Source organism: Babylonia areolata, chromosome 29, assembly GCF_041734735.1.
Source record: "Babylonia areolata isolate BAREFJ2019XMU chromosome 29, ASM4173473v1, whole genome shotgun sequence".
Lineage (NCBI taxonomy): Eukaryota > Metazoa > Mollusca > Gastropoda > Neogastropoda > Buccinidae > Babylonia > Babylonia areolata.
In genome coordinates this window covers 27,370,704-27,380,250 of record NC_134904.1, presented here as the reverse complement: position 1 = coordinate 27,380,250, position 9,547 = coordinate 27,370,704, and the positions used below count along the sequence as shown (strand labels likewise).

The following is a 9,547-nucleotide window of genomic DNA, read 5'->3' as shown; positions in this document are numbered from 1 at the left end:
AAGAAAATATCGCCGGCTGAGCCGCGATTCGAACCCGCTCTCTCAGATCCTCTCACTTCCTCGGCGGACGCGTTACCTCTAGGCCATCACTCCACACATGTTAAGCTCACAACGTATGTATAGTACATGAATATTTATCCATTTTGATGTACCCCCTACCCCACACCTCTCTTTCTTTCTTTACTTTCTTTTCTATAATTTTCGATTGTATACCCCAGGGCTGCGTGGTAAAACCATGCATGTTCGCTCATCTCATTACCCTGGTTAGATAGAAATTTCCTTTCGTATACATGAGTTATAAGAGAACACGGCCTTCCAGTCCCCCATTTCCATTCATCTTGTCACTTGTTTCACTATGATATAGTCATCATCAGGACTGTGACAAAAGAGAGAATAAGCCATGAATATTTAAACAACCTTGGGGGAAATAATGGTATAGTGGGTAGTGGTGGGGTGAGACGGGGAAGAAGGGTGGTGGTGGGGTAGATGAGAAAGGGAGGAGGGAACGGACACAGACACACAGACACACACACACACACACACACACACACACACACACACACACACACACACACACACACACACACACATCTCAGAGGGTTCAGTGTCTGCACCAGAATAAGTTAGTCTTCCATATGTCTGGGGTAGTGTGTGTGTTTGTGTGTGTTAGTGTTAGTGTGTGTGTGTGTGTGTGTGTGTGTGTGTGTGTGTGTGTGTGTGTTTATGTGTGTTAGTGTTAGTGTGTGTGTGTTTGTGTGTGTTAGTGTGTGTGTGTGTGTGTGTGTGTGAGTCAGTCTTCCATTTGTCTAGTGTAATGTGTGTGTGTGTGTGTGTGTGTGTGTGTGTGTGTGTGTGTGTTAGTGTGTGTGTGTGTGTGTGTGTGTGTGTGTGTGTGTGTGTGTGTGTGTTCCTTCCATCCAGTCACAGCCACCCCTATACCCGATGGCTACCCAAGATCTGTCAGAAGAAACCCAGGAGATGCTGAAGTGTTGGGAGGTGGTGGAGGGGATGCACTTCCCTCCTCGCAATAAAAGCATGACGCCTTGGTTGGAGCAAATCCCCAACTTACGTCAGATGACGCTTCGCCAAGATGATGTGATCCTGTGTGCCTTCCCCAAAACAGGTATGTCAAAGAATTCTTCGTCTTCGTCTTCTGACAGATTTCTTTAATTTTTTTCCTTTCCATTTAAATGTATCGTGTTACACTCACACAGTCCATCCCACCCAACTTCACAACATCCATCCATGCTTGCATCTACCACCCATCCCAATATACTCATCTGCAAACTAACACCAAACTCATCGAACATCTACTCACTCTTTTATCACTTCTTCTTCTTCTTATCATGATATCCATCATCATCATCATTAGTAGCAGCAGCAGCAGCAGCAGTAGAAGTAGTAGTAGTAATAGTAGTGGTGGCAGTAGTGCCGTCTTCATCGTCATCAACATCATCGCCATCATCATCATCGTCGTCGTTATCATAAGCTATGACAACAATGATAATCGGCGGCGAGAGGAGTGTTGATGAGGGGGATAGGGGTACGTGAGGTGAACAATGATCTGTTTAGTTAACTACAGACAAGACTAAATAAAACCAAAATAAAATAACAAAATGCTGAACAGCATAAAACAACATACAATAAAAACAGAAAAATAAGAAAAGAGAAATAGCATGCGAACAAAAAAATAGCATTTTTTTTTGGAAATAATGCCAAATGATACCAACTAATACAAGATAAAACCAAGCCATATAAAATTAAAACCAAAGCAATTATAATAAAATAAAATAAAACAAAACCACTCTTGTCCATCCTGGTACCAAAACAACCCAAAGCCTAGCCAATTTAACCCAGTCCTAACACAAACCAACCAAATCCAAACCCTAATCCCCAAACCTACCCAATCCAATCCAATGCAATCCAAATTTAAACCCTAAACCCCAAGCCATCCCAACTCCCAAACCTTCGACCCAAACCAATTCCTAACCAAAATCAAACTAAATCCAAACTCAAACCCAACCCGACGCAACCGAACCCAATTAAACCCACCCAAACCCAAAACCTCACCCAACCCATTCCTAACCGCAAACCAAAACCAAAACCACAAGCCCAACGAAACTAATAAAAACCACCCTAGTCCTTCCAAAAAAAACCAACAAACAAAAAAACCAAAAAAACAAAAACAAACAAAAACAACAACAACAACAAAACAAACAAACAAAACAAACAAACAAACAACAACAACAACAAAAAACCCCAGCCCAAACCCTAGTCAAATCAACCCAACCCAGTCCTTTCCCATACCGACCAAATCCAAACCAAACCCAAACCCTAAACACCAAACTATCCCAGCTCCCAAAACCCCCAAAACAACACAATTCAACCCAAACCATAAACCCCAAGCCATCCCAATTCCCAAACCTTCAACCCAAAACGAACCCAAACCAAAATCAAACTAAACCTAAACCAAACCAAACCAATTCAAACCCAAACCCTGAACCGTAAACTGTTCCAAGTCACACACTATAAACCCCAAAGCAAACCAATGAGAACCCAAACTCAAACCCTGAACCCCAAACCCCAGACTGCTCCAACTCCTTGACCCTGAACCCCAAACTTAACAAAACTGAAACCTAAACCCTCAACCCCAAACCTTAACACCGCACTAAACCTAAACCCCAAACCTTAACACCGCACTAAACCTAAACCCCAAACCTTAACACCACACTAAACCTAAACCCCAAACCAACCCAACCCACTGTGCAGGTACCCACTGGCTGTGGGAGGTCAGCTCCATGCTGCTGCGGGGCAGAGCGGAGTACGCCAGCCTGCCCAAGGAGCAGCTCATGATGGAGTTCATCGACGTCAAGAAGCTGCAACAGATGCCCTCCCCGCGCATCCTCAACACGCACCTTCCCTTCTCCATGCTTCCGGTTCAGGAGATGAAGGCCAAAGGGGTCAAGGTTCTGCACGTGTACCGGAACCCCAAAGACACGCTGGTGTCCTTCTACCACATGTGCAGGAAAATCCCTGAGATGGGCGTGAAGGGGTTCGAGTCTTTCTTTGATGTCTTCTTCAGTGAGAAATGTAAGAGTGTTGGCTGGATGATGTTTGTGTGTCAGCGTGTGAGTGAGTACGTGAGTGAGTGAGTGAGGATTGTATGTATGCGTGCGCGCGCGCGCGCGCGCGCGCGCGTGTGTGTGTGTGTGTGTGTGTTGGCCCGTCAACTGGACGAGGACCACTTTAGTCATCCTGGAGTTCTAGGTGCCGAGGCAGTCTATAGGTATGTAGAGGGCTGGTCAGGCCCATCCTTGCATGGAATGTGCGTGGTGACAGAAAGCGCAGGAAATCAGGGAACGGGTCCTGATTGTCACTGGCTTTCCTGGGATCTGGTTTCTGTTGTTTTTTCTGTGCTCCAGATGTTCCATTTTCCTCACATCCCTTGGAAGCCTTTGTGGATAGTGTAGCGCCACTTTGCTCAGTTGATGACAGTTTGTTCCACAGGTGTTCGGGCTGATTCCAAACACTTCTTACTGAATTTTCAGAGACTTTTTCAAGCGTTTCTTCTGACCACTATGGGACATCCTTTTCGGGCAGCCGGCAGTTCGGCTTGTGAGCTACATGTCCTGTCCAGCAAAACTGGGACTGGCTCAGGATGGTGTGGATGGTGGGTGGATCTGCATGGGCATGCAGCTCAGCTCGGTGTCTGGTGTCTTGTCCCGCTAACTGACGATGAGAAGTATTTTGGGAGGCAGGTTGTGTGGAAGTGGTTCAGCTACTTGGCATGGTGTTGATACATTGGTCAGGTTTCCACAGGCGAATTGGTGAGTGGAAAGAACGACAACTCTGTACACCTTCAGCTTCGTATCTGGACTGATGCCTCTTGTGTTGAAGACGTTGGCGTGTCGTCTACCAAAGGCGTGCGCATGTGTGTGTGTGTGTGTGTGTGTGTGTACACATGTTAGGAGAGCTCTGTGCGTGCGTGCGTGCGTGCACGTGTGTGCGTGCACGTGTGTGTGTGTGTGTGTGTCTGTGTGTGTGTGTGTTGTGGGGTGAGGGTATGATAGCCCTGTACACCTTCAACTTCGTCTCTAGACTGATGACTTTTCAGTTCAAGACTTTGCCGTGTGGTCTGCCAAAGGTTGCACTAGGCATCAACATTACCGAAAAGGGAACAACAGCTGTCTGGCTGGTTACGATCATGATCATTTCAATAAACTAGTGATATAACCGGATTCATCACTGTGTGTTCTGTGCAGCCTTGTTCGGCTGTTACTTCGATTACCTGAAGCAGATGAACGACTTCGTCACGGACAACCCCGACGTTCCTGTCCTGACCGTGTCCTTTGAGGACATGAAGAAGGTGCAGATGAGGACAGTACAAACATGCTGGCGCTCTCTCTTTCTCTCTGTCTCTGTATCTCCGCCTATCTGTGTGTCTGTCTCTCGTTCTGTTTGTCTCCGTCTGTCTGTCTGTCTGTCTCTGCCCCTGTGTGTGTCTCTCTGTCCCTCTCCTTCTCTGTCTCTTTCTCTCTCAGTATCTCTGACGTTTGCCTCAAGTTTACTTTCTGTCTTTCTGTCTCTGTTGCTGTGTGTGGTTGTTTTTTGTTTTTGCTGTTTTCTTCTATAACTTTCCATTATAGAAGTGCTCTAGTTTGTATGTGTGCGTTCTCGCGCGCATGCGCGAGAGTGTATGGTGTGTGTGTGTGTGTGTGTGTGTGTGTGTGTGTGTGTGTGTGTGTGTGTGTGTGTTTGCGCGTGTACCAATCAATGAAAGATGGAGAACACTGTGCCACTCACAGAGAAGGAATCATAACGTGTAACCAGAAAACAGATAAATGAAAAGAAAATAAATAGAAAAGGAAACCCATATCACGTTTTATACAAAACTGGGTCCGCATGCATTGGAAATGGAATGGGTTTTTTTAATTTTTTAAAGAAATGGTTATTACGAAAACCTTGACGAAAATCAGTCCTGTTTTATTGAAAAAACCGATATCATGGAAATAATATGAGACTCATTTCATGATATAATTACCCACTACGAATCTGTCCTGTCTGTGGCACCACCAGAACCCTGCAGACAAAGTGAAAGAGCTGGCCCGCTTCCTGGAACTGGACGTCCCGGACTCGGTGTGTGAGGAGATCGAGGTGGCCTGCCGCTTCGACAACATGAAGAAACAGGCAGCGGACAAACAGAAACCTGTCTTCAATGTGGACAACAACGACACCAACACCAACACCAACTCCACCAACAGCAGCAGCAACAACAACTCTGCTGAGTCCGTGGAGGGAGGAGCAGCGGAGGGAGCGGAAGCAGGGGAAGAGGAGGGGAAGGGGAATGTGGGTTATGGGGACGTGGGAGGAGAAGGAAAAGCAGGAGAACGGCAAAGGAGAATGTTCAGAAAAGGTGGGTACTGGGCAGGGTCAGCGGGTGTGCAGAGATACAGATACTAGCCTGCATGATGCAGACGTTATATTCGCCCTTCATACCTTCTCTTCCTGTTGGAGACCCCACCCCCATCCACCCTCGCTCCCCTCTGGGTGACCTCTGCACTCAGACCCCCCCCCCCCCCCGGGTGACCTCTGCACTCAGACCCATAACCCCCCCTCCCCCCTGGGTGACCTCTGCACTCAGACCCATAACCCCCCCTCCCCTCTGGGTGACCTCTGCACTGAGACCCCTAACCCCCGCTCCCCTCTGGGTGACCTCTGCACTGAGACCCCTAACCCCCCCTCCCCTCTGGGTGACCTCTGCACTCAGACCCCTAACCCCCGCTCCCCTCTGGGTGACCGCTGCACTCAGACCCCTAACCTCTCCCCTCTGGGTGACCTCTGTTCTCAGACCCCTAACCTCTCCCCTCTGGGTGACCTCTGTACTCAGACCCCTAACCTCTCCCCTCTGGGTGACCTCTATACTCAGACCCCTAACCTCTCCTCTCTGGGTGACCTCTGTACTCAGACCCCTAACCTCTCCCCTCTGGGTGACCTCTGTACTCAGACCCCTAACCTCTCCCCTCTGGGTGACCTCTATACTCAGACCCCTAACCTCTCCTCTCTGGGTGACCTCTGTACTCAGACCCCTAACCTCTCCTCTCTGGGTGACCTCTGTACTCAGACCCCTAACCTCTCCTCTCTGGGTGACATTCCTCTCAGACCTCTAACCTCTCCAGTCCCCGATAATACATTCCCCTTAAGCCCCTACTCTGCCTCCCTCTTGGGTATCCTCCCCTTAGAACACATACCTTCTCTCCACCCTGGGTACACTGCCCCTTACCTCTGCCCCTCTCTCCTCTTCAGGTACCTTCACATTAAAACCCGTACTGTCTCTCCTCTTCAGGTACCTTCACATTAAAACCCGTACTGTCTCTCCTCTTTAGGTACCTTCACATTAAAACCCGTACTGTCTCTCCTCTTTAGGTACCTTCACATTAAAACCCGTACTGTCTCTCCTCTTCAGGTACCTTCACATTAAAACCCGTACTGTCTCTCCTCTTTAGGTACCTTCACATTAAAACCCGTACTGTCTCTCCTCTTTAGGTACCTTCACATTAAAACCCGTACTGTCTCTCCACTTCAGGTACCTTCACATTAAAACCCGTACTGTCTCTCCTCTTTAGGTACCTTCACATTAAAACCCGTACTGTCTCTCCTCTTTACGTACCTTCACATTAAAACCCGTACTGTCTCTCCTCTTTGGGTACCCTCCCCTGAAAACACCTACAGTCTCTCCTCTTTAGGTACCCTCCCCTGAAAACACCTACAGTCTCTCCTCTTTAGGTACCCTCCCCTGAAAACACCTACAGTCTCTCCTCTTTAGGTACCCTCCCCTGAAAACACCTACAGTCTCTCCTCTTTAGGTACCCTCCCCTGAAAACACCTACAGTCTCTCCTCTTTAGGTACCCTCCCCTGAAAACACCTACAGTCTCTCCTCTTTGGATCATCATGGCCTGGCTTCGCTGACGAAGATCTAGGAAGGGCGTTGTCCACGTCTGATGCAGGCACGCTCATGGCTGACAAGGCCAATGCGGGAAAAGCAGAGTCGGCCGCAGCGGTTGCAAGGGAAAGTCTGGTCTGGGTTCGCGGCTGCAGCGTCGTGGTTCTTCCTCCTTCTGCGTTTGTCCTCAAGGCTGGCCCTGCGGTTGTTTTCGAAGGAGGAGACAGCTTGATGGATGGTGCGTCGCCAGGTCTCTCGATCAGCGGCTACTGCGGACCACTGGCGATGGTCAATGTGACAGGCACCGAGAGCTTTCTTCAAGGAGTCTTTGTATCTCTTCTTGGGTGCTCCTCTGTCACGGTGGCCAGTGGACAGTTCGCCATACAGCGCGATCTTGGGCAGGCGGTGGTCCTCCATCCTGGACACGTACCCTGCCCAACGTAGCTGGGTCTTTAGCAGCACTGCCTCGATGCTGATAGTCTTTGCCTGCTCCAGGACCTCGACATTTGTGATGTAGTCACTCCAGTGGATGCTGAGGATGGTGCGAAGGCAGCGCTGGTGAAAGCGATCAAGCAGTCGTATGTGGTGCCGGTAGGTGACCCAGGTTTCGGAGCCATACAACAGGGTGGGCAGTACAACAGCTCTGTACACGCTGATCTTTGTGTCTTTCTTCAGGTGTTTGTTGTTCCACACTCTCTTGTACAGCCTGCCGAATGCGCTGTTTGCCTTTGCAAGTCTGTTGTCGATCTCCTTGTCGATCTTGGCGTCAGACGAGATGGTGCAGCCTAGGTAGCTGAACTGGTGGACCGACTTCAGCTCTGTCTCACCGATGTTGAGATGTCTACCCCCTTGAGATGTCTACCCTCTATTCCCGCAGTGGACACTCCCCCATGACCCCTACGGCCGTGACCTTTCTCCTCCATTTCCTGTCACTCTTAACCCCCTCAACCCAGTCTGTGACAATGTTACATAGTTTAACCAACACTTCACCTCCTCGGACAAGCAATGCCAGAAGAGGCCAGTCAACACATTTCCCTCCAAAGACCAGCGGTGGCTTGCATGTGCAAACTGAGCAACGCCAAGTTTACTTATCGTTACGACTGTTCCTTAACAGTGCTATGTATTTCAAAGAACTTTCTTACACTTTCATAATTTAGAATGATTCCATATACGAGACAATAACAAATAAACCCTTTTTGACTTTTTTTTCGTAATCAGAGTCGACTCAAAGCATGTATATACGCACGATATTCTCTTAAACAAACCTTGTCAGATTACCGCATTGCAATGTTGTGGACTAATTGTAGACAGTTAAAAAATTTTGGATTGGCTCCGCTTGTCTACACAGTGTGTGTGTGTGTGTGTGTGTGTGTGCATGCCTTTGTGTTTGCGTGCATGTTTGTGTGAGAGAGAGAGAGAGAGAGCGTGTGCATGCGTATGTATGCGCGCGTGTGTGTGTTCGTGTGCTTGCGTGCATGTGTACACATGCATAATTATATTGTACGCACGTGTGTTGATGTTTGTGATGGTCTGTCCCCAGGCCAGGTGGGAGACTGGAAGAACTACCTGACAGTGGCCATGGACGAAAGAGTGGAGCGGATGGCGAGAGAGAAGATGGAGGGACTGCCTTTCACTTTTCACTTCTCCTAGTTCACGTCCTGTTTTCCTGCTTCTCGTGTTGTTGTTGTTGTTTTCTATCTTTTGATGGTAACCGTCATCATTGGTTCGATTTCCGCGTAATTCTTTTTGTGTGTGCGTGCGCGCCCGCGCGCGCGCGCGTGTGTGTGTGACCTGTTCTTTGGTTTTTGATACTGTCAAAAGTCTGTCGGATGACGTCGAAGTGAATAAAAAATTAAAGACTTGATGATGTTATATTGGCTCGCATAAGAAATTCAGAGTAGCAAAAAAAGAAAAAAAAATCTGACAAAGCCAGAGGAACGACAGATTAAGTAAATCTTGATTAAGTAAATCTCGTTTGCATGCGCACAGGCACACGCACACGCACACACACACGCATACACACACATAACTGCGAGCGCGCGCCTACGCACATGCATACACACATATATTTGACATCATTAAAGAATGAACGAATACACGTGTCATCCTAAGTATACAGTTACAAGTAATAACAGTAATGTTTGTTTCAATTTGAATTGTTTCTACAATACATGCACAGGAACTGTCTATCTGCCTGCCTGTTTGTCGGTCCTTCCGACCGTCTGTCTGACTGTCTATCCGTCTTTCTGTCAAAAGGTTTCAACAAAGCAAAAACTGCTCATGAAGAGACACAAACGGCATTCGCTTCTTTCGCTTCCATCCCTGTTTAGAGCGGGGGCGGGTGATAAAGATTTTGTCTTGTCTTGTCTATGAACTGATGAAAAGGAAATCTATTTATTTTATTTATTTATTTTGGCTGGGTTTTTTGGTGCATATTTTTACGTCACTTCGTTAAGACGAAGCTTGTATATCTTTGTAAAGCGTGATGAGCCCCATTTAAAATGGGGGTACAGCGCTATATAAGCCTGTATAATATTATTATTATTATTATTGTTAAAACCAGAACTGACAAATGAAAGGTGTGCAATAAAATCCGTGTTTGTGAA

General features: G+C 47.6%; 1 protein-coding gene across 1 annotated transcript in view; it reads left to right on the top strand.

Annotated features, from left to right (window-relative positions):
- Positions 1 to 9,547, top strand: part of LOC143302311 (sulfotransferase 1A1-like) — an 11,661-nt gene extending 2,114 nt beyond the window's left edge. Inside the window, exons 2-6 of the mRNA XM_076616921.1 lie at positions 922 to 1,123; positions 2,770 to 3,090; positions 4,263 to 4,366; positions 5,077 to 5,413; positions 8,482 to 9,547. Of these exons, the coding sequence (XP_076473036.1) occupies positions 943 to 1,123; positions 2,770 to 3,090; positions 4,263 to 4,366; positions 5,077 to 5,413; positions 8,482 to 8,591 (1,053 nt within the window). The 5' untranslated portion in view covers positions 922 to 942 and the 3' untranslated portion in view covers positions 8,592 to 9,547. The remainder of the gene's footprint in view (positions 1 to 921; positions 1,124 to 2,769; positions 3,091 to 4,262; positions 4,367 to 5,076; positions 5,414 to 8,481) is intronic.